Source organism: Microtus pennsylvanicus, chromosome 12 (assembly GCF_037038515.1).
Source record: "Microtus pennsylvanicus isolate mMicPen1 chromosome 12, mMicPen1.hap1, whole genome shotgun sequence".
NCBI classification, from domain to species: domain Eukaryota; kingdom Metazoa; phylum Chordata; class Mammalia; order Rodentia; family Cricetidae; genus Microtus; species Microtus pennsylvanicus.
In genome coordinates, this window is record NC_134590.1 from 37,959,797 (window position 1) to 37,985,051 (window position 25,255).

General features: G+C 37.1%; 1 protein-coding gene across 2 annotated transcripts in view; it reads right to left on the minus strand.

Moving 5' to 3' along the window:
- Dthd1 (death domain containing 1) overlaps positions 1–24,993 on the minus strand; it is a 62,022-nt gene extending 37,029 nt beyond the window's left edge. The window contains exons 1-7 of one of the 2 annotated variants that reach the window (XM_075943491.1): positions 24,609–24,879; positions 22,297–22,909; positions 17,738–18,068; positions 15,205–15,384; positions 13,389–13,639; positions 4,748–4,912; positions 908–1,197 (exon numbers count right to left, since the gene is read on the minus strand). In XM_075943491.1, the coding sequence (XP_075799606.1) occupies positions 908–1,197; positions 4,748–4,912; positions 13,389–13,639; positions 15,205–15,384; positions 17,738–18,068; positions 22,297–22,909; positions 24,609–24,879 (2,101 nt within the window). Of the gene's footprint in view, positions 1–907; positions 1,198–4,747; positions 4,913–13,388; positions 13,640–15,204; positions 15,385–17,737; positions 18,069–22,296; positions 22,910–24,608 lie in introns of both variants that reach the window. The other variant, XM_075943490.1, reaches the window with a different exon arrangement.
- Between the last annotated feature and the right edge of the window lie 262 nt (positions 24,994–25,255).

Below are 25,255 nucleotides of genomic sequence, written 5' to 3' on the forward strand. Positions count from 1 at the left end.
GTCTCACCCTCATTCAATATTCCTAAGCATCTTTTGTACCTCAGACCACTTTCCAAAAGCAGAACACACTTCTAAGAATATAATTTAAGGTAAGCAACATAAAACATATTTTTTTATGGGTCTGCTGACCAATGCTGGATTCTTGAAGGATATTAATGTATCCTTCAAGACTATGTAGACAACTGTAGGTGCAATAGAAGCCCATACAGTTTAGAAGAGTAATAGAGAGATGCTCCTGGACTTGTGATGCTGTCACTTTCTTATAAACGTAACAAATTGAAAATATCATGTCAAAACTGCATTTAATACACTTCAAATACTTAACGCCATGGCTTAGCAGCCCAATATATGACAGAATATTAGTTCTTTCTCCTTGAGACTGGGTGCCCTACTAAGAGCTGTGACGTCACAGACTATATCATTCCTGAAACCACTAAACTGGAGAAAGATCAAAACCCAGAATGTGTTATTTCTACTTGGATGTCTATTACTATCACTTATCAAAAAGCCAACTTTTCTATGTCAAATCATCATAAGTGAGAGGTCATCTGTCACATGACATGCTTCTCAACAGATTATTATTACTGAGTGTAAACATTCACATTACCGAGTGGAAGCAGGGAGCATTTAAAAGAGAAGCTGTCAGAGGGAAGAGGTGAGGCTAGGCTAAATTCATGGGGGCAATCACAAAGATGATTGTTTCTAAAAGAATGTCACTTACAATCTGTCTGTAAAAACACATGTGCCCCTGTGAAGAAAATGAATAGAGCCTAGATAGATTAGTCTCTAAATGTTTCCCAAATTCTCTAAAAGGAAGTCTTTCTTAGTAATACAAGTTTAGAGTATTGCAGCTAAGGTTTGTGCTTTATAGTCTTTAGAATATACAAGACAATTTCCTCATACTTACTTGAGCCAAATATGTTTCCAGTAAACCTTAAAAGAAGTTGTTCTCCTTCTCTTACTTGGAAATGTCTAGATGATTCTGGAAGTCCTCCAAACCCTTCCGAGCGCAAGCTCTTCAGTGCCAGATTTAACTCCTTAGAAGGTACCACTAAAATAACCACTCTATGTGGATTGTCCTTCTGGTGGGACAGAACAATGCAGGCCGTGGTGCTGAGGGAGGCTTCCTCTAAAGACTTCACAAAAGAAACCAAGTGGCTATTATCCACTGTGCAAGACAGGTGGAGCACAATAAACCTGTGCGAAGGGAAAGAGGCAAGACTCAAGGGGAATAAGAAGCATTGAAATACCACAGACCCAAGAAAAAAGTTACTGTTCTTAAAGCAAGAATTCTGATGATCTAAATACCTATATTAACGGGGGACTTTAGTGAAATCCCAGACAGTCAAGAAACTAGGGCAGATCAGCTAAGTTCTTTGTTGTTTTTGTCTGTTTGTGTTTCATGCACGTTGTTTGTGTGGGTGTGTACATCTGTGTGGGCACATGGTTGTGTGGGCACATGGATGTGCATTCATGTGGAGGTCAGAGATCAATGTTGGATATTAGTTATCTCTCCATCCCTTTCCACCTTATTATTTGAGATGTAATATCTCATAGAGTGTCTTGGTGAACCTAAGAGAGTTCTTCAGGTCCCCTAGCCTTGCTGGCCAATGAGTTCCAAAGATCTGCCTGTCTCCACTCTCCTCAATCCTGGAGTTGCAGATGTGAGCTGTCATGCTAAGGTGTTTGAATGCCGGGGGACTGAACTGAGGTCCTATTGCTTGCATGGCAGTAACTCTACTGACTGAGACCTCTCCCTAGGTCTCAAGCTAAATTCTAAAACATGCTCTTGACTATTGTTGAATGGTTTGTTCCTGCACTGTAGCCCAGCTAGCCATGAACTCACAACCGTCCTTCCTCAGGCTGATGAGATTACAAGTCAACATTACCTACCCCTTCTAAAACATAGCCTTAAAGTAATAATCCTGTATCAGCTGATTTCTAAAAGTGGTCCCTTGTTTTCATTATAGAGTCATGCATCCCATATCGTCTCAATCAATGACTGACTGCATATATAAATATAAATATAAATATAAATATAAATACGGGAACTGAGAAACTTACTGCTTTGTGTGTTGCAGTCTTAACACCACAGTACAAGCATATTACCCTTATCTCTATGGTGATGGTGGTATGAAAAAACTATTGCCCTGCCAAGTGTATGACATTTCAGCAATATAGTTATGTGCAGTACCTGATACTGGATGATAACAATAAGCAACTATATCACTTCATTTTGAATTTAATATATTTTCTTATTAGTGTAGATTGTACTTCTATCTACATAAGGTTTGCCATCCACAAGGGGCTCAGAAAAAGGCACTGCTATCATAAGAGATGGCAGTTCCAGCTATGTTGTTGCCCCGGAAGACCTTTTAGTGGACAAAGTAAAAAGGTAAGCAGCAGTATTTGGGTGACTCTGATGCTATGTAGTCCTAGAATAATGTCAATTTGTGTCTTAAACTTTAACAACAAAATTAAATTAAATAAATCTATATGGATTGGTTTATATCAGTAATTCCAGCAGTAAGGAGGTAGAGGCAGGAGAATTTCTATGAATGTGTAAATAGAAAGTTCCAGCATGTACAGGGCAAGCTAGCAAGATCCTGTATCAAACAATACAAAATAAATGAATGAATACCAATTTAAAATGAAAATGTGCAGAGAATGAAGAGGGTAGGTGAAGGCATATAGAGATTTCTCAGGGGTTAAGATCACATTCTGTGCTAGTATAGGACACAAGTTAGATTCCTAGCACTGATGTCAGGATGCTCAAAACCACCAGTACTCTCAGCCTCAAAAAAAAAAAAATCACAATCTTCTGAACTTCATAGATCCCTAAACTCTTAAAAAAAATAAAAGAAAAGAAAACAATGTAAGGAAAACAGTTTTATGTAGCCAAACAGTATCTTTCTGTTTTAAGCTAATTGATAGTATAAACAATCCAAAATTCTAACATTTGAAATATATGAAATAATCAAATAATAGTAAGCAATATTGTTTATGATTGAAGAAAAATATAATACATTTAGTCTCACCAATGTCACAGTGTTTATAAATCATGCACAATGTAGACTAGCTTCCTGGGTTAAGATTCAGTGTTCACTGATATTCCCAGAACCATGCTCTGTCCTGCCAGCTCCATTCAGGGTAAATGCACTATATAGGTACACTTTTAAAAACATCTTTTATCCTATATTTTTACTACGCTGAAAGTCATTTGATAAACCAGCTATTTTACGTTTAAATCAGCTGCAACCATACACACTTAGATTTATTACAGACTAGGCCACTCAGGTTTGTGTGAGTATGCTGTATTCTGTATAAGAATGTGCAGTTGGCAAGGTTTGAAATTTTCATTATTCAATAATTAAACAGGGTAAGGCACTTACACTCTGTTGCAGAGTATCAAAGTAATACTTCAAAACACGGAAGCAAACTATGGTCAAAAAAAATCTATTTCTGTAACATGTGTAGGTGGGGATGAAATACTAATCTCCAAACCTGTGGTGTGAGAATTTTTGTGACGGGTCATGTTTTGAGATTAATTTTTGTCCCACTCTAAATCTTATCCTCAAATACTAGTGTTCATGCAACATTTTATGTCACTACAGAAGTATATAAATTAAGGTAAAGTCACTAGGATGACCCCAACTCAGTATTATTATTGTGCTTCAAGGAGGAGTTTTTAACATAAAAGAAGCATGCAGAAAACACTGTGTGAGGAGGAAGAGGGCCATTTATAAGCCAAGGACAGGCTTCCAGTAGATTCTTCTCTTGAAGTTCTCAAAGGGAGCAAACCCTATAAAGATTCTGATTTGGAGACACTGAGCCTCTAGAACTGTAAGATAATAGATTTGTGACATTTTGTTACAGCACTCTTGGGAAGCTGATATAGACTTGGATCCCAGAATGGGACAAGTTAACCATTGTTTGTTCTCCGGAGAACAGAAGCCCTCTTCCAGAGCAGCCTTCTCTCACAGACAAGGACTGTCAGGTGTTAACTTCCAAAGCCAAACACTGTGGTATTGCAGAGCTCCCCTGAAGCACCAGGCTGGAGGAAATCCAACCCAAACCAGCTTTCCCATCATCCTCCATGGTTTCCTCTTCTTCTTTCATTCCCTCATATGATCTTCCAGAGAGGCCTTCCTCAACCAGTCACTTGCTCTCTCATCTCACACTGTGTTTCTTCAGAATTTGGCCTGGGATAATCATAGAGGTAAGGTCGTCATTACGAAATAAAACCTATCTTTAGGCATGTATGTGATTGCCTTTCCTCATGAGTGTTTACTCCTCATGTACCTTAAAACCGTCTAAAACGCTCCTTTAATGAGCCGTCTAGAAAACATGGAAATGAGAAAGCTAAATGAAGGAACTGAAATAACAAATTCAGGTTATATCTACATAGTTCTGAGATGAGCATAATACGAACAGTTAATTACTATCCTGTGGAATTTAAGAAATGAAGGTGCTGTTTTGAAACTATTTTGCTGTTAAGAGAAACCTATAAAAATAAACCTGCTGCAATAAAAATGCTGCAAGTCATTTCAAAAGTCCTAGTTAAACTATCAGGAGCAAAATCGCAGTGGATCCATGTCAACTCTGGTTTCCCTTTTAAGTGCACGCCAAAAGACAGCTTGTATTTCCATCTGAGTAATGAAAATATAATCCTTGGATTCCATTCCTACCCATTAATTGCAGGCTGGAGTAGAGTGTCATCGCCTCTGAATGTTTCCTATGGTCTTACCTCTCTAAGTGTTCACATAATTCAAAAGATACCAAGCCATTCTGGACAGTTCTCACCACAACGTCATCAATCCCAAACCAACCACTGTCTCTGCTTCTGAATCCTAGTAGTTTCAAGTTTTCACAGGCATTGTTACCAGGTTTTCTGAGGGAGGCACTCTTGGTCCTAGAAAATGATAACAAAAATGGGTAAAAGCTTACATAGCACAAATCACACTTAAAACATCTACTTTTCATGAAGTGACTAAGCCAGTAATAACCCATCACAAGTATGCTATGTATTACTAATTACTTCTGACTTCAAGAATAGAAAGATGGGATGGTTATAGCTGTTGCTTACCAAAGTATCCATGTATTATCACAGTATTACCTCTTTACAGCATGGACCATCGGGGTGGTACAAAGAATGTAGAACGAGTGAGTTAGGAGCAAATATAATATTCAAGGATATTTGCAAGGTAAATTGCTTGTATGAAGAATAGATTTTTAGAATGAAATACATTTTACTAATGGTAGAAAGAGGATTAAAAGGGGACTCTTAGAAACGTAAAAAAACCCAGAGATGAAGTGTGGATGCTTTAGAGATACACAACAATGATTTATAACATTCTGGGTAAAACCATAGACTCCAGCCGGGCAGTGGTAGCGCACGCCTTTAATCCCAGCACTCGAGAGGCAGAGGCAGGCAGATCTCTGAAAGTTCAAGGCCAGCCTGGTCTACAAAGAGCTAGTTCCAGGACAGGCACCAAAGCTACAGAGACACCCTGTCTCGAAAAAACCAAACCAAAACAAAACAAAACCATAGACTCCAACACTATTTCTTCTCCTGGCTGGGACAGAAGTCTCTTATAATGAGACTGTCATTTGTTATCATGTATGGTCATTTGGTTATCACATTAAAGAATACTGTCTTTATGATAGGATTACATATGCAGGAATTGATACTTATGAAGCAGTCATTGAAAGTGTTAAGTGGTATTAATATTCCCATACCACTTTTTACAGCTAGCCAATACACATTCTTAAATGCTTTTCGTGTTTATAGAATATGTCCCTCCCAAAGATTGACAGCTTTAAGTACTGCATGATACTATTTGCCAACTAGAGATCATTCAACAGACCAGTTTCTAAGAGTCAGGTAACATGCTTTCCTTTCTTTGGTATTTGGCTATGTAGGAATGCAGAGACTGTGGCTTATCCTTTTGCTTTGGTTTCAATGCTCTGGACTAAGGAAATTAATTAAATATGTGAATATTAAGAAGAATGTCTAGATGTTAGGGGAATAAGGAAAACAATCAATGTGAAAGAGACAATGGAGTCTTCAGAGACTAAATAAGAGGTCTTTCAATGAATTTTTTTCTTGCATTCATTTAAGTAGCATCTGTTCTTCACAGTCAAAGATGAAATCCATTGATACTAGATAATTATTGAGGAAAATATCCTGCAACATGCTGGGAGACAGAAACAATCTAGCTAGCTACTAAAATCAAGATTTCTTTCTGTCTCTGTCTCTGTGCATTGGTGTGATGTGGTGGTGGTGGTGGTGGTGGTGATGGTGGTGGTGGTGGTGGTGTGTGTGTGTGTGTGTGTATAAGTAGAATTATAAAACTTACCTCAGTTTCACAGACCAATATGTCCCATGACTCAGAAACAAAGAATTGGTCTAAATCTAAATTATTTTGAAAATCCTCTATTGGTTTTTCAGGACTTAGACAGAATAATATAAAAATTAGGGAAATTGGCTATCGGACATTAGAATATAATCACAGATATAGTAGATTTTTTTAATCCCTGAAGCTGAAACTTAATTCACATAGGAGGATATACTCACACTGAATCATTCTAGAAATCAATTCCAGCTGGGCGGTGGTGGCACACGCCTTTAATCCCAGCACTCAGGAGGCAGAGGCAGGCGGATCTCTGGGAGTTCGAGGCCAGCCTGGTCTACAAGAGCTAGTTCCGGGACCAGCACCAAAGCTACAGAGAAACCCTGTCTCGACCCCCTCCCCCCCAAAAAAAAGAAATCAATTCCATTAAATACATTGCAGATCCTTCCCTAAACCCACCCTAGGTAGTAACTATTCACTTTTTTCTACCAATGCTTTTAGTTTCCATGAGGCTGTAAAGTGTAGTGAAAGTGTATACTTTCTAGCTGGGCAATGGTGGCGCACACCTTTAATCCCAGCACTCGGGAGGCAGAGGCAGGCAGATCTCTGTGAGTTTGAGTTTGAGACCAGCCTGGTCTAAGAGCTAGTTCCAGGACAGGCTTCAAAGCCACAGAGAAACCCTGTCTCGAAAAACCAAAAAAACAAAAAGTGCATACTTGCTGACTCAGGACAGACAATAACTTAAGTCAAGTTGTGAATCTGACATTCATGAGCAGTGGCCACTAAAATAGTGGCTAACCCTTTGTTTGAGTGCACAATGGGGCTGCATGTCTCCATCACAATAGTTGAGTGGGACCACATAACTATTTCCGGTTAACTAATTGGAAATTAAAGAGGTATTTTCCACCTCTAGGCCATCAAGATTACTACTGGTGCGTCTATCCAAATCTTTTCTACAGCTAGGATGGCAGCAAAAAACTGTTTATTCTATGTTTAAGTACATGCATTATAAGCGAGAAGTAGCCTTTCATAGCCATGGAATGAGATAGAAAGACTTATTGTATAAGTATAATGAGACAGAAAGGACTGTTGAGAGTTGCGTTACCTCTTCATAACATAGGCTGACCTGTACTGTATGTTCCTTCTGGATCCAGTTATGAGTTTCTGACATATTTGGGATAGGCAGCCATACATATAAATGAGGGAAATTCCTATCTTTCTCTAACTTGAATTATGAAGATGTAGTAGGTATCATCTGCATGAGGTAAAAATATGTCAGGAAATATAACTGTCTGAAGAAAGAACACAAACGAGATACTATGTTTTATTCCCAGCACACAAAACATAAATAAAGGTACAGTACTTTTTGATTAAAGACTTTGTTTTTCTGTGATTTAAAAAGAGTCCTTAATAGCCAAGGCTAATAGCATATTCCTGTACTCTTAGTACTGGGGAGGCTGTGGTAGGAGAGCGGAGAATATGAGGCCAGTAGAGCTGCACAGCAGATACTAGAAGAGCTATGTAACAAGAGTCTGTCTCAAAAACACAAGAAAAAAACAGCCCTGAATTATCAATCAGAATGTGCAGAAATAGACACAAAGTATCTTTAAGTCAAATAACCACATGGTATATCCAATATCTCCCAGGATTAACAGCTCTCTAACTAGAGTATGCCCTTAACCACTTATGCACTATAAGCGAACTTTGAACAATAATGTTGCCTAGCAATGACAGGTACTTGGTTGAGATCAAAAAATGACAACATTCTGATGTTAAGGCATTCTCCAAAATATATGAACAAGGACTGAAGAGATAGTTCAGTTAGCACAACATGGAGAATGAACATGGGAATTCTGACCCCCAGGACCTATGACAATGACAGGTAGGTAGATAGGCCCGCTCTTTTATAATCCCACTGGTCAGGAGATGGACATAAAGAATCCTTAAAGCAAAGTGATTGGACAGGCTAGTTGATTCTGTCTGTTCCCCATTCAGTCAACCATGTTGGTACCATGTTAGTCAACAAAGTGAAGAGTAATCGAGGAAAATACCCAACATCAGCTTAGGATCTCTACACGCGTGTCTAGTTGTATACACACTCTTACAGCTCCACTTAGGAAACAATAAAATAAATAAAATATATACCACTTTCTAAAAATGGTTTATTTAAAAATGTTCATCTCTTCCCCAAACAGAATCAGGCTCTTTGAAGACACTGACTAAAATAAATATGCTACTAATGTCTAAGAAAACATGTACTGCATGCAATTACATCATCAAATTCTCATATCACATTTGACTTTCAGAACACTCCCTTTGTGGTTTACATAATGTATGAGCCTTTAAATGTGAATGTCATTAACATTTTAGGATCTACTTTTTCTCAGAAAGCTAATTTAATTATTAAAGTCCTGATTTTTACAAAGAATTTCTTTACTCAAAAATCGAAAACAATTCTCATTTTAAATTATGCATGTTATGATGGAACTGTTTTAAAAAGAAGTGTTTCATGACTATTACTTTTGTTAACTTGACACAAGATAGAGTTACCCAGGAAGAGAAACCTCAAATGCAAAAATGTTTCCATCAGATTGTCTGTAGGCAAGTCTGCAGGGAGTTTTCTTGATTCATGTTTCACATGCACTAGACCACTGTGGGTGGTGCTACCCTTGGGCAATTGGTCCTGGGTTGTATACAAAAGCAGGCTGGACAAGTTATGGAGAGGAAGAAAGCAGCACTCCTTGATGGGCTCTATTTCAGTTACTGCCCAGTTTTTCTTCAGTGATGATGCACTATGATGTGGAAGTACAAGCCAGATAAACTCTTTTCTCCCCAAGTTGTTTTTGGTCACAATGTTCATCACAGTAATAGGAACACTAAGACAGAAAGTAAATGGACCAGGAATGTGTGCAAGTCATATTGGCTAGGGTGTATGACATACTGAGGAAATTCTGGTGGTCTATTTTCTACATAGTTTTGTATTTAGTTTGCAAATTGGTGATCATTTTCTGCGTCAAAATGTGCACTCTGAGTTTAATATTTGTTTACCAGTATAATCCCTATGGATTTCAATTCAATGATTGATAATGAGAGTTAAGCTTTATTTTTTTTCCTTTTCCTGATTCAACTATTCTGTTTAAATGATCAAGTCATAAACTTTTGGGGTCTTGCTTAATTGGCAATATTCTTAGTTTCATTTACACTTATCAAGGACTCCATAATTTAATCTACCACATGTCTGTTCGTGATAGGTGAGGATTCCTCATGATCTGTCAACATTAGAACAACCAGCAGCTCATTCCTCTACTCCAAGCATTATTTTTCAAAAATATAAAAAACACTCTTCAAGGTTAAGTTCACATATAAGTCAGGTACTATTCCCTGAGACTGTGCTCCCAAAGACACTGCATGCTAAGCATTAACATAAACATTTATTTTTTCAAAAGTGAAATTATGCACATTGCCAACCTGTCTTAATTATCAGCATGATCTACCCATTCAAATCCCATTCTTTGTGTGTTTTTTCTTCCCAGTAGGCTTCCCAATATCTAACTTAACAAAGAAGAAATATTTCCATAATGCTGTACTTCATGGAAAAAGAATGGTGGTGACTCCAATCAATTTTTATTCAGAAGTCTCTTGTTTCTAACCTGACTATTTATCTACCCATCCCCAAGGCAATGAATACCACATACCAAGGAGTATACAAATGAGGTAACATTTGTGAAGATTCTTTTGGGTAAAGAAAGAAATAAATACACTTTACCAAACTATAAAATGAAGCAATTAATATTAATGCATGTTTATTAGTGGAACAAATAGAGAAAGTAGAAAAATTCTATATAGAAGAAAAATCATCTTTACCTATTTTTCTCTTCATCTTAACTTTCTTTTTCTATATTACCAGTGAGTGTAGCTTTTGAAGCAACAGAAAATTTACTTTTTATGTTAAAATGTGAACAAACCAAGAAATTGTTGTTGCTGTTTCTTGAGTCCAAAGCTCGTCTCATACCAATGACCATGCATTCAGAGGAAAACCTCAGCTTACTTAGGGTTAAAAGTTTCCTTATCGCAGTGACACTAACATGGAAATCTCCTATTGAGTCGACGTGGACAGAAAGGTAATCCCTAGACACTAGATTGATTTTGCTCAGACAATCTGCCAAGGAATTGGATGATAGATGCGCAGCCCAGGGTACATTGTCTCAAGCCCAGCAGTCACCTATTACTACGTTTGTCAATTTTCCTTAATTCCTTTAATACCACATAAAGACATTCAGAAGAGTGTCCCTTTATAAAACGTTGTTTATAGTCACTTCAATATTTTATTTCTGTGAGTGGAAAGACATACTACTAAAGAGTGTTCAAATGGGGGGTTTCTCCTTGGATTTTTCCAAACAGGCTTTGCAACTCATAGGAACTTACTACTCTTGAATGCAATAGTATATGATATATTTGAAGACTTTACAAAACAATAGCTTCAGGTTGAACCAATGGAAAAAATTTTATTTACTCCATAGCTGACTGAGCCAATGATTCATGAAGATTGTGTCATTATTCTGATATATGGGACTTTGCTGTATGGATCAGACTAACACCTAAGGTAAAACAGCATGTGTTATGTTTCTATCTAAACATTACCATTTCTTTCTGAAGTTGATTCTCTAAATGATTTTATATTTAATACATATAACACAGAATGATAAGTAACAAATTGGGAATGGGTAATCTGAGGATCTTTCCTGAATAAAGCAAACTGGTTAGATGATAATAAATATGATTTTTAAATATAATATTTTGGCTTTCATAAGACAAGGGACTCTAAAAAAAATTCCCCAAATTTTCTACAATGAAAATATGTGTAAGGTCAGAGTTAGAGCAGAAGAAACAATCAGAGTGGAATGAAGGGATTTCCTTATGGACAAACACCCTTCCAATAACCAAGACATAGGAGGCAGCAGCAATAAGCAATATTTGAATAAGCAGAATATTAGTTCTCCATCCTTGGGATCACAGGTACACTGGGAAGATGAACTTGAAGGCTTAGCATATTGAAACTTTTGAAAATAGTCCCTTTGAAGTAGGAGTTGGATCTCAACAGAGAGAAATAAATGCCATCTAAGGAAATTGGCTCCATTTCATGCCAGCAGAAATACTATGGTACACATCCAGGCATTCAAGTTCCCAAATAAAGATATAGAGCCATGACTGACAGTTTACAAAAGAAATGGCCCCAGATAGGAATTCTCAAGACTAAGGTGTAAGTAGCAAGGAACTATTAAGAATCTAGGAAATTTGAATAGGTTACAAACAGAAATAAGAGAATTTAGAAGAAGATATTATAAACGATAATTCAAATATCATCTTAAGAGTATATTTTACAGGTCAGAATATTTTTAACCATGGGGTGTTTTGAACTGGAATGGGAAAAATTATATGTCACATTGCCATATCTATCTATCTATCTATCTATCTATCTATCTATCTATCTATCTATCTATCTATCTATCTATATACCTTCAGCTGCTGAAGTTGAGTAACAAAATTGATGTCTATTTCTACGTTCTCTATCATTTGTCTTACAGTAAAGAATGTTTATTTTCTCTTCTCGCCACAAACCAACATAGTGTTGCCCAAGCTTCTGAAGCTGCAAGCATAATAGGAACAAGAATATAAATCTTAACCCAAACAAATGATGGCAAGTCGATGGAAAGGAAGCATGTGGGCTCAGTTCATTCACTAGTTAGCAGACTTGCAATGGTTCTTCATGTCACTACCCCTACGTCTCACATTGATGCGATAATGCAGGCAACAATATTCAAAACAAACATGCTGCAGAAGGACTCTTGGGTAGTAGTAGCTATTACTCTTGTTTTTCAGGACATGTCCTTTTGTGTTTAATGGGAGTATCCACTTTTGCTTTCTCTGTTAGCAAAGAAAGTTAATGCTAAATTAAAAAAATATAAATTTAGATCAGGTTTAAGGTCCTACAATATATTCTATTTGTTAGACTTTCATTTTTTGTTTATGTTGACTGGTGTGTTAATATATATAATATATGAATAAAGTCAAATATATATATATATATATAAATATATAAAGACGTTGTTTGATTATATAACTTGGGAAAAGAAATACACTTGTAAATAGATATAAGTTCAAATTTAATTAATAAATAAATTAATTAATTTTGGTACAGGATTTCTCTGTTTAGCTCTGGCTGTCCTGGAACTTGCTCTGTATACCAGGATGGCTTTGAATTCACAGAGATACTCTTTCATCTGACATAAACCCTGGGATTAAAAGCATGCATCACCACCACCCAGAAATTTTAATTTATTTTTAAAAGATCAAATTTATCTTATTTGATAATTGAATGAAAAAATTATAAGTGCTATGTTGCATTCTCATAGTTAACCATATCATAAATTCTTAAAAGGTTTAATCTTGTATCTATATTATTAAAAAGCACCATTTTTCCACAACCTGCATGAGATTGAACAAGGCCCCACTGAATGTGGATGTCCGTTGTGTGGCTCGGGCAGTTTGTGGGGCCACTCGGAGTGGAATTAGGATTTATCCCTAGTGCATGAACTGGCTCTTTGGAGCCCATTCCCTATGGAGGGGTATCTTGTTTAGCCTAGAGTCAGGGCGAGGGCCTTGGTCCTGCCTCAAGTGATGTGACAGATTTTGTTGATTCCCCAAGGGAAGCCTCCCCCTCTCTAGAGTGGATGGGGGTGGGTAGAAGGTAGGGGGAGTGAGAGGACTGGAGGGAGAGTGAACTGGGATTGGTATGTAAAATAAGATTGTTTTAAAACTAAAAAGAATTTAAATGAAAAAAAGCATAATATTCTCACATGACACAGTTTTGAGTTCATGAGAACTGAAACTCTTTCCTATTGTGGATCAACGATGAGAACATTCTTCACACTATTTTCCTCAGATATGTAAATATAAGCCATCTGATTATAGTTAATCATGGAAGGTTCTTTGTCTCCCGTAAAAATCGTTAGCAATAGGAGGTCTATGCCTCACCTGTTGAAGTATGAAGGTGTTGGCACACTTCTGTGCATTGCGGCACTCTCTGGTCTCCTGTGATCTTGTTCGGACTCAAGATTCTTTTTTTCAGGGAGAGGGGAACATGGCAGGAACACTGTGACTGGTTTCTGAAAAGGATGAGTGGATGGATGCTGGACGTGAATAAGAGGACTTGTGGACTGTACTGAATAGGAAGAATCTTGATGTGCTTTTAAATATGACACCAGAGAAGAATCGACTGGCTGAATCTAAACAAAAAGGAAGGAAAAAGATGCCCGTGGATATACCCTCAAACACAGATATGCACATATACATTCAGAAGATGCAAGTATTAGTATGGTCCTACAACAATTTTCTGTAAATTTAAGGGAATACATTGTTATGTGTTTCTCTGTACATTCTTGCCTAGAAATGAAACTCTTTATGTAAAAGCACACAATTGAGTAAAATCTCTTTAAAATGTTGTTTCCTATTCACACATGCATGCACACGCACACACACACATACACACACAAACTCATGCATGGACTCATACATACACTCACACACATGTATACACACTCACAAACACAAAATACATGGGTTTAATTATGCATATATATGTTTGTGTATGTATGTGTTTTAGAAACACACTTAACTATAAACATCATGATCAAGAAAATAAAAATGACATTTCATGTCATTTTTTAATTATCACTATTCTTAGATCATGTGAACAACAAAAGTTGAAGAAAAGCTACCATAGCTCAAAGTTTGCATAAAATATTTTCAAAGGAAATATTGCAATCAGGCTTTCTTTCCAATCTTTCTCCTTATTTTTTGTGATAGGAACTAGGAGAAATAGAAAAGAAAGAATAGGGAAAACAAAGCTGGAATGAGAAGGAATATCATTGGAGAATATAAATCTTCTGGGATGTATATTGTTATAGTATTACATATTATGAATATAGTGTTTGTGTACATTAAATCATTGTTTCAAAAGAAATCTGATTTTTCTTTAGTAGATAGAACCCAAAAATATAGGTAATAACCATTGAAACAGACTAGTAACTTCTTTTTTAATTTCTTTTTTTAAATTTATTAGATTTTTTTAAAAAAATACCAATCCAAGTTCCAATTCCCTCCCCTCCTCTCATTCCCTCCACATCCCTCTCACCCCACCCCATCTAATCCTCAGAGAAGGTAAGGCACATTGCTTTGTGGAAGGTCCAAGGCCCTCCCTACCACATCTAGGCTGAGCAAGGTACACTTCCAAAGAGAACAGGATCCCAAAAAGGCAGTACATGCAGTAGGAATAAATCCTGGTGCCACTGCCAGTGGCCCCTCAGTCTGCCCCAGCCATGCAACTGTCAGCCACATTCAGAGGGACTAGTTTGGTCCTATGCTTGTTCCTTCGCAGTCCAGCTGGAGTTGGTCAGCTCCTATTAGCTCAGGTAAACTGTCTCAGTGGGTGAAACCATCATGGTCAGCCAGTAGCTTCTTATCTTTCTCTATTGATTCATTTGGAAATCTGGATTTATAGAAGTGCCCCCAAATTTGTCAGTAGTTGTTTTATAGGTATTCATCAAATGTTTGCCAACAAATATTAACTAGTAATACATAAAACTATTTTGAAAAGCCTTGCAAAGAGAAGCAGAGATGTGCTGTCAGATGTGGTAAAAATGTTGACTGTCATACAACTCATCATAGATGAACCCAAGTACAAGAGAAGTTGAGCTTTATGGCTACAGGAGAAACCTGCATCCTCTGCATCTTTAGGACCATGCTTGGCCCACTAGACAAGATATAATTAATTTCCCTTTTTACTTTTTACCTTTAGTTGTACAAGCACTGGAGAGCTGAAAACTCCTGCAGGATAACTGAAGGATACTCGGGCATCCACAGTTGACTTCCAAGTGAGTCCTTTTTTTGTTACCGTGAAAGACTGTTTCTTTAAACACGACACCACTGAAAACATACCCAACTTGTAAATGTTCACGGCAGCACAAGCTCCCTATATGGAGTAAAAAAAACACTTTCCTCAAGCAAGCAGTTAGCATTATTTTTGGGAAATACATATATAACACATATTCTGTTGGCTGTCAAAACAAACAAAATATGTGTATGCTACCCATAAAATCCCCCATGGTGTGAAGGAATCTCATTCACTGAGTGTGGATGGCCCTCTCCTGAGGCAAAAGATAAGTAGATGTTAAGACTTTCTTAAGCTTGGTCTTTTCAACAGAGAAATGAGAAAGGAATGACTTTGTTTTGTAACAAGTTAAATCTTCATAACAGCTTCACAAGTTTTAGTTACTTCCGGAATCTTAGTCATTTTGGCTAAAATGATTTTCTTTTCTTTTTCTTTTTGGACAGAATAAATTTTATTTGTAGATCTTGTCTAGAACTTCCTATGGTATTTTACAGAATTCTAAGGAAAAGATTTTAACACTTGAGCATTTTACTCTAACATTGCGCAAATGTGTTGTTGGAAAAATTCTTCCTTCTGACAGATCACAACATCTTCAGACGCCATAATAAGTTTATTGTCTCTATTTCTTTCTGCAGTTGAAACAGACAACTGAAGAGTATCACACTGCTCCTTTCTTGTGTATCTATATTCAAATAAATAATCGTATATCTAACCACGCACTCATCAGTTTTTATCATGCAAAATGGAACTGAGTCCATTAAAGAAATGAAATGATCTATGTATATAATGATCTGTGTATATAATGACCAATGCTTTAAACAAGGAGGCAAACTAAGAAGCAATTTTCTCTCTTCATGCTTCTCACAATACCAGCTAGTCTCCACCCAGCATGAGTGGATAAGAGCGCATGCACACACACAAACATTTCAGGGTTCTTCACAATGGAAAATAATCTATCATTTGAAAGCTGACTAAGGGAAACATTTCCCAATCTCACGGTTGGGAAAATTCTGAGCACAATGATCTGTCTTCAGTGGCCAGAGGGAAAGTAGTGAGAAGAAAAGGTCTCCTGGGAACAAGTGGTGGTTGCTGAGCACTGAGGCAACATTTGGCAGATACTGGGGAAACTAAAAAGGCTTTTGGGAATTAGAGCGTTTAAATGTCATAGGACCCACATAAAACTTTGGAAGGAATCCAGAATTCAAATGTTCCCGAGCTAAAATTAGCAGTAACTCTCATTAGATTACTAATGTAAAGAAAAGTACAGTTTTTGGTAGACAATGATCCTCTTAATTTTTCTTGTGTCTTGATTATTCATTTACAAAACATCGTTTGAGCCCATCTGGGAAAGGCTCTTGTACTGTGAGCCGTTTCTAAAGTACTTGTTATAAAGGACACATAGACTCGCCAAGATTAAGAAGCCTACTCTAGAGCAATGCTAATCAGACTCCCATATTCATAGGCAGCTAGTCTAAATCTAATAAGATGAATACGAATAATGAGAACAGATGTGGCTTTCTTATCTAACTATATAACCTAGATTTGATTTGTAAACAAACCATAAGGACAGAATATATTATTTGCATAGAAAAAGATTAACACCGTAATTAGTTAAAAATAAATTCAGTAGCCTACAGAAAACCCTTAACTTGAGTCCTCATCAACTCTCTAATACAAAATGTAGCAATTCTGGGTTCTGTCTCAGCAACATTTTAATTTTTGACATAGATATCCTTAATAATATTACAATAAAATCCATTTAAAATGGTGAAAACGTATTAACAGCTCACAGCGGTTTGTTTATTTAATTTTTGCCATATTACCAGGCAGGCATTACTATAATATTTTCAAATAGAAAAATTGGGTCACAGAGAGGTGTCTTGATCCAGCTTAGTTCCAGTGCAGCCAAATGTGGAAACTAGATTTCTTCCTTTACTGCCCACAAATAACTACCAAATATAGATTCTTCAATGTTTAGACTAATCCCATTTATAAATTTAACAAATTAATCGAACCATGCACATACACAGCGGTTCCATTTTATATATGTTCTTCCAACCTGTGAATAATAAAAACCAAAACTATAACATCTTAAGATTCTAATGCTTCAGTATAGGCAGTTGTCAAACATGTTACATATGTTTATGAAGTTGGTATAAACCATGAAGTTAATTAATTAAACTATGATGTTGGTTGCTTTTTAGGAGACAAAATTAATATTTCTTGAGTGAGTGCTAGGCCCATTCTCTATTACTGTAATTTCTCCTGTTTGGACTTCATAGACGGTATTTAGGAAACAAATCATGAATGTTCTAACACAAATGTTTCCACACTTATACAATGGAAGAATCATTATTACACTACAACAGAATATTTTGAATTATAAGAAGAAAAGAAAAACAACAAGTGCAGTTGTCGTCCAGGCCCTACTGACCTTACAACCACCCCTCATTCCTTCCAGTGAATTTGGAGTTAGGTAGCTTGACTGAAAGGTTGTGTCAGACATTTTCACCATTATGTCTCTGTAATTTCCCTTGTAGTTTGCCTTGAATGGAATCGCAATGCATATTGGGAATGGAATTTTCTTTTCCTTATCGGAGCATTCAACAGTGACGACATTGCTGACCAACTCTTCGTTATCACTCACTATAAAGGAACTCATGCCGTTCACTATGTGGCAGTCAATCTGCTGCAGGACATGCAATGGGGCGGTGATGTAACAAGACACTTGAGGGTCAGCTCCATCACTCAGCACGTCAAGATACCTGCAGGGGAAGAAAAAGTGAGCTTCATTTTTAACTATTGTATTCATGCACTTTATACGCAACTGTACAAGGTCACAATGTTTGAGGCACATTGCTTGATGTGAACTTTAGCCCTTCCATTTTTTTATCTTTGCGCTCAAATACCACAATTTCCTCTAATATGGCGTGAAAATGATAATCTACTTCACAGGAAAGCTTTGTGTTAAATGTGTTATTCTACAGTAATTATACAGAACTATACCCTTACATTGTAAGGAAGCTATCTATACTGTATTGACTATATTGGCTAAGAAGATAAGCCATAATTTCTATTGACTAATTTTATTATCAGAGTTATTGCTTTCTTCCTCACTATTATTTTTTCTATAATAAAGTGAAAAATAAATAATGTTTTTAAAGAAATGAATGTAACTGTGGAGAGCGATGCTCTTAGTCCTCTAATATTGCAAGAATGGATTCTTTTACTGATGATTTGAAAGTGAAAAACAGATAAAAGAGAAGTCCCAGCAGTCATCCAGTTTTACTGAAAGCAAAAGTACACATACACGTGCATGCACCCGAACCCCAGAGAGGGGGGAGGAGAGAGAGGCAGTCAGACAGAGAAAGACAAAAGGAGAGACAGAGAGATAAAGACACACAGAGAGGATTAAAAACAGTGCAGAATTTATTCAGACTCTATACGATTAGGGGTGGGGTGGATTCGCTTTCTTCCTAAGAACTGGCTAGTTTGGCTTATTGACGGACCCTGAATAACCCAGACAAAGAAGAAAAGCTACCTGCTCCCTTTCACAGGTTCGCCTTTGACTCCCCACGTCTCCTGGGAGATTTGAAAATTCTGAACAGTTCCTTTTGTAGGGAAAAAGGTCAGCAAGTCCTTGACTTGGAGAGGAAGAGGAATGAGGAAGTTGCCTATCTTAAATGCTTATGTCTAAAGTACACTTATGTACCTAAAATCTCTTATTTATTTGCCTGTCTTCCTGCCTACCAGGGGTCTGTATGACTCCTACTGCCCCAAGAAGAAGTAATGAAGATGAATACAGGAATTTTCCAGGTACACTAGATAAAATAGTGATATTTATTTAATTTTTTGTACATTAGTCCTTTTAAATAGGAATAGATTATTTCTAATCCTCAGATTATCATTTGAAAAGTTTATTGTAACTATTTTATTTTCCTCAACATCATCTTTGCAAAGATTTTTAGAGTCTTATTAATTCTAATTCAAATTTGAGAGCAGGCATCTCCTATTTGTTTGCCTATAAATATCACAACCGCTCAGAATAGTCAGGAGTTTAATGCTTTCTGTTGGTAAGATTTGAACTACAAAGTTTTATCTTAATTTGTATAGCTTCCGTGACAAGTACTACTATCTTAACTACTTTACAGATAGAAAAACTGAGGCTGAAATTTTTAACTTACTACAAATCTCATAGATGTTCAGTTTTAGGACTAATAGTCAACTCCGTGCATTTTTAGTGTGGAAGTAAAAGCTCTCAAATATTGTCATGCCTTTTTCAAATCTTTCCTAAGTACTGACTACTCTATCCATTGCAACTTGACACTAATATCTAATCTACGATCTTGGGAAGTTTGAATGAGATATATTATTTTAAGCCTCTTTAATACTAATGGATATTCAATAACGATTTGATCTCTTTGTTAATATCATCAACTTGGAGTTCTCTTCTTGGTGATATTTATTTCACATTAGAGAAATAATGAGAACAAAGGCAATGTTGAAGATAATGCCAGGATCTATGTCATCACAGCATTATTTTTTTTCAGTTATACACTAATAAAGTTTTAGCTGCTTTTTGTTTACTGCTAGTACAACTTGAAGTTTACTATTAAATACAACTTACATTCTCATAAAGAAATGTAATACAACATTTAATTCATAGAGGTTGTTTATTGACGTAAGCAATTCTGAACTTAGAAAAAGATCTCCAGCATGCTGATCTGCTTAACGTTTTTGTTAGAGATAATGATAATTGAGAAAGAGCATTATTCAGCAGAAGATTCAGTGAACCAGCTTCATATGAGTTCAGAAATGCTCTCTTCTGTATCACAGAAACAATCTCAGTGTAGCCAGCCTCTATGAGGTGTGGTTCCCGAATAACAGATAAAAATGTAAAGGAGATATGTAAGTAAATACATTCTCCATAGTCCTAAACAAATGTGACTAGTTTTGTTATTAAATAGATTGCACTGGTTTACTTTTCCCCTTTGTTTACACATAAGTACAGCTACCTCCAAAGGATGGGGCTTATGGAAAACTAAAGGTTGGAAAAACACAAAAGTTCCCAAGCAAGGTTTTGTTTATCACATATACTTTTATGTGGTGTGTGATGGCTTAGTAGCCTGGGAACTGCAATGAAGAGTCATCTTCGCAAATATGCAAGCCAAGCACATTTGGTTCAATGCCACAAAGGAAGTCGCTAACCAGGGAACACCTAAAGGAGGTGTTAGAGGGAGTGGTGCAGGCACTGACTCACTAGCTGGTGTTTTGAGTCATTTCTCAATGGGAGGAAACGAAACATCAATGTTTTTCTCAAATGAAATGGGCAACCACATATTGACAATTTTAGAGGTTGTTTGTCAGGGGCATTAATTCTTGCAAACCACGCAGGTCTGTGTGCATTGAGAGATTCATCTATAGAACTCATTAACTTCTCTTTGCTGTGGATACACTACTTTCTTTTCTTTCCCTTTTTTATAACGTCCCATGGTAAGTGTAAGCTAAGTACTTGCTGAAGAACATACAGACGGTGATGTTTTCCTGGGAATGGTGCTGTGCATCTATATAGTGGATCAGCAGCGTGTTATGGATCCAGGGGAGAACAGAAATGAAGAGGGATAGGACTGTGTAAGTAGCTCGGCATTGCGTCAAATAATACGCTAACATTAAGCTTAGTGTGAAATATGGCTGAGTGACTCGACGCTAGGCCCCTCTGTGATTGTCTCATTTGCTATCAAATGCTCCACGGAAGGAGAAAGTACTCTTATAAGTGAGAAACTGAGACCAAAGAACAAACACACAGATAAAAAGAAAGAAACGGAAAACACAAGTTGCCCAGTGACAAAAAGCTGACTCATAAGGAGATAGCAAATAAAAATGAATTTTTTCCTGCTCCCTAAATATCTTCCCACTATAACACATTGCTAAGGAAGATGTTGTATTTATATGGGCAAACATAATTAGAAAATATCAATTTATACAAATCAAGAATTATTGTTACCTTACAGTTGGGAGGGGGAAAGATAGTTCATAAAATACATCAGTCTTGTTCCCCTTTTTATTCCATGGGCTTTTAAAGAATTTAAGAAGAAAAAACAAAAGACTCCTGAAAATTTTCTGAGCTAAATAGGTATGAGCATCACATTTGCCTTTAAGAATCCTGAAAACCCTACCCACAAATCCCCTGGAGCTCTGAAGACAGAGTTTAAAGCTAATGACAATTATATTGAAGATATCCATATTATGTATTTTGTAGTTATGACATATGTATTTATTGGTTACATAATCATCTTAGCAAATTGTCTTTTAATTTTTTTAACATTTTGAAATTCTCTTTTTTCTATTAAAATTGAACTTTGTTTAGAAAAGTGTTCATGTTCTGAACAATTGTTTTGAACTACTATCATAACTAATTTTCTTCACCAGAACACCAGTTGATTTGAATGTTTCCTGAAACTATGAAGAACAGAGTAATATTAGCAATAGCAGCTACATACATCTCTGTGGGGTGGTTTTAACCTGACTCACTAGTTTACAGCAACTTTTAGAGACATGACCCAAAATTATGAAACTTCATTGCGTATTCCCTCATATCTAATATGTTGAGATTTTATCCCACAGGGAACTGTGTTAGGACACAGGGCCTTTGAGGGACCTAATTAGGTCATAGCACAGTCCTCACGGATGGGATTAGTGTCATTAATAAAGAAAGGGCCTTGAAGCTGGTTAGTCCCTTCAAGCTGATTCACACCATTTGAGAACACAATAAGAAGGCACTGTCTGGGAGTCAGTGAGCTGTCAGTTGATACTGAATCTCCAGTGCCTTGTTTCTCTCCCTACCTCTAGAAAGGCAAGAAATTAGCTTCTTTCACTCAAAACAAACCAGTCTGTGGTAGTTTGTCATAGCAGCAGGATGAAGGCATTTAGGAACAACAGAAATAAAAGTAGCAATAGGCGTATATAAGCATTTCTTATGGTGCCTTTACTTACTCCTTTTCCATTATGTTATTCTTTTGTTTTAGACTCTCTGACTCATTATGAAGACTCTTCCCGTTCTTACTGGAGACATCCCATGCTGTTGGGGATGTGGTAATCTCTTCTCCTTGGCTTTCTGAGATCTCTCGAGTGTCTCTTGCTGTTGTCTGGATTACATCATGAATGTCTCCCTTGTTGCCATTTATGTTCTCAGCAGTCATGTGTTCTATTTGTTTTTCATCTTCATTTTCTGCATTATCTGGGGACACTGTGTTCTGTGATTCTTCTTGCCCTATTACATTTCCACTCAATGATGCATTGTTTTCGTTTTCCCCTAATTCAGAATATATCTGAGTTTTATTTTCTTTTAACTGGACCTGGTTTGTGTAATGACTTTCCCCTGCATTTGCAGGAGAAACAGTGGCTGTTTCCATGACATTTAGTTCCCTTCTTGGAGCAATGTCTGTTGCTTTGGTGTCTTGAATGGCCGATATTGTCTGCTGTGGAGTACGGTCCTCATGCATGCTGCATAAATTACACATCTCTTTTTCTTCTCTCCGTAGAAGCATGGCAGTGTTCCCCAAATGTTCATTCATTTTCACGAGGCAGTCTATGAAAGCAATAATTTCTGCACATGTACACACAAAGAAAAAGTAAAAACTAAGTCAAATTACGCTTCTGCCCAGACGAAGGAAATATTTGCACACTTTGCCAGCTTTTAACACTTATGTAACTAGAAGGAAAGCAATCTCTGCTTTAAACATAGTAACCAAAATGTGAAACTGACCCTTTTCACCCACGAGTATGCCTTAAACTTTATTAAAAAAAAACACAAAACATGAGCATACTCCCAAATAGGATGAAAACAACAACTCCTCAATGATTTGGTATATTTGACAGTTGTTTGTTTGCCTTGGAAATACTATACAATATCAATTGTCCATTTCAAATATCAAACATAAATTTATCTGAACACCCCAAGACAGGTTAACAGCAGCAAAGCAACAGCTGTGTTATTAATGATGACACAAATGCTGTATTTTAGCGAGAAATTCAATCCTCCCCCTACTGAGCATGTGATTATGAAAATATGTCAAATTGTTCGTTCAAAGAGTAACTTTGACCATATTGTTCTCTGACTGGATCCTGCAGAGGCTAATCAATAACACCCAAACTAAGACAAACTGCTTTGCTCTAAGCATCATCAATAGCTGAGTCACTCCACTTGTCACAACATCTCGAGTTCATCCCAAGCTCTCATCTTTGCAGCTTGCTTCTCAAGCTTCTTTCTGGCTGGACCTTTCCATCCTCTCGTCTCTGAGCTGGGAGTCTGTAACTGATGTCCACACATCTCACCAAATCACCTTGCACTAGTCTGGGCTTGCCTCTGCACTGCAGTTCTGACAACTTTGTCTTTGTCTTGCATCTGAGATCCCATGTTTATTTTGAACTCATCCCTTTTGGTAGCTGACTACTTGCCTTGACTTGTCTAGGACTGTGTTCAATACCTCTAGAGACAGACTGGTCCTGAGCTCCTGTTGCTGATCCTGGGTTCACACAGGTTTGGGACAGATTCTCTGAGGTTCACTGTTTGTCCTTTGTTTTGTCTGCTTGGGATTCCTGTTTGATGAGGACTGTCTGCTCACTGTGACACTAGATGTCTGAGAGCTGGATTTCATAATGTCACCTAGATATTCTGAAAACATTGCTGTTACGATCATATTCTTCTGATGCTGCTTTCTCCATACTTACTGTACATTTTAGCACACACACACACCTGGTCATATTCTCAGGAATTTACATCCAGCCTCCAGTGTGTAGGCATCCAGTTTCTTCTAACTCATCCAGTCTTTCCAGTGTTTTTGTAATTAATAGGACTAGGCTCAAATGACTCTGGAGTTAGAACATGCTATTCCAATTTAGAAAAACTACCTCTTCTACTTTAATTAGTCCTGAACTTTTCTACCTCTAAGACTTGGGTCTTGCAAATAACAGACAAAGCTCCTGAATTTCCAGTTGCATGACTCCAGTTCGTCATTGAGATGTCAGTTTAAATAGCATTATTTCCTAGCCGAGTCTAAATTCCCTTCTTCAAAATGTGATCCAGCTACCGGAGAAAGCTGAAAACACTTCATCTGTGCCCAAACAAGAGGAGCATCTGAATCCTGTGAAATATTGCCTTCCCCTACTTTCTCTATAATAGCAGCAGTCTCTTCTCAGCAGATTCTACTTTCATTGTGTTTCTATACATAGCTCCTCTTAAATACTGACCAGATGAGCATTTCAAAAGAAAGTGTAAACCCAAGCAAACAAAATAAACTACTTGCCTTGTCTCCAGATATGTTGATTATCCTTGTCAAGTAATATGTACAGCTGCTGGCAGGTGGACTGAAGGGTCCTTGCTGTGTGTTCCAACAGTTGAAGAAGGGCTTCATTGAGCCCTTGGCCCAAAAAGATCACTGTGGCTACCCAAGTGGCTCCACCAGCCACCTCACAGAGATTATCACCGAGGAGCGCCTGCTTTAACATTTGGTTTTGTCTCCAAATCTGCTTCAATATTTGCCCTAATTTACCTAAGCCCATGTCTTCTGTATCCATTTCTAAGCTCCAAAAATAATATATTTGTCTCCTGCCAAGAAAACCTAAAGGTTTAGCACATTCAAACTTGGCAATGGTTATTTCTCCTAAAATCTCTGAGATGATCCAAGTCAGCTAGCCAAACATTCTTCTGCAACCTAAGAATTTATTCGGCTTGTTGTTGATGAATGAGAAGTTTCTAGGTGACCAGAAGAGGGGTGTTCCTGAGCCCAAGTGCTATTGTGTACACAATAGATTAATCACCGGGACAGAGTTAGCTTGCATAATCATATGTCCATGTAAAATTTACAAATTAAATTTGCTATAGAAACCCCACATGCTCTTTCATTTTTGCGGTAGCAAAATATATATCCCAGGTTGAAGATCAACTTTACAA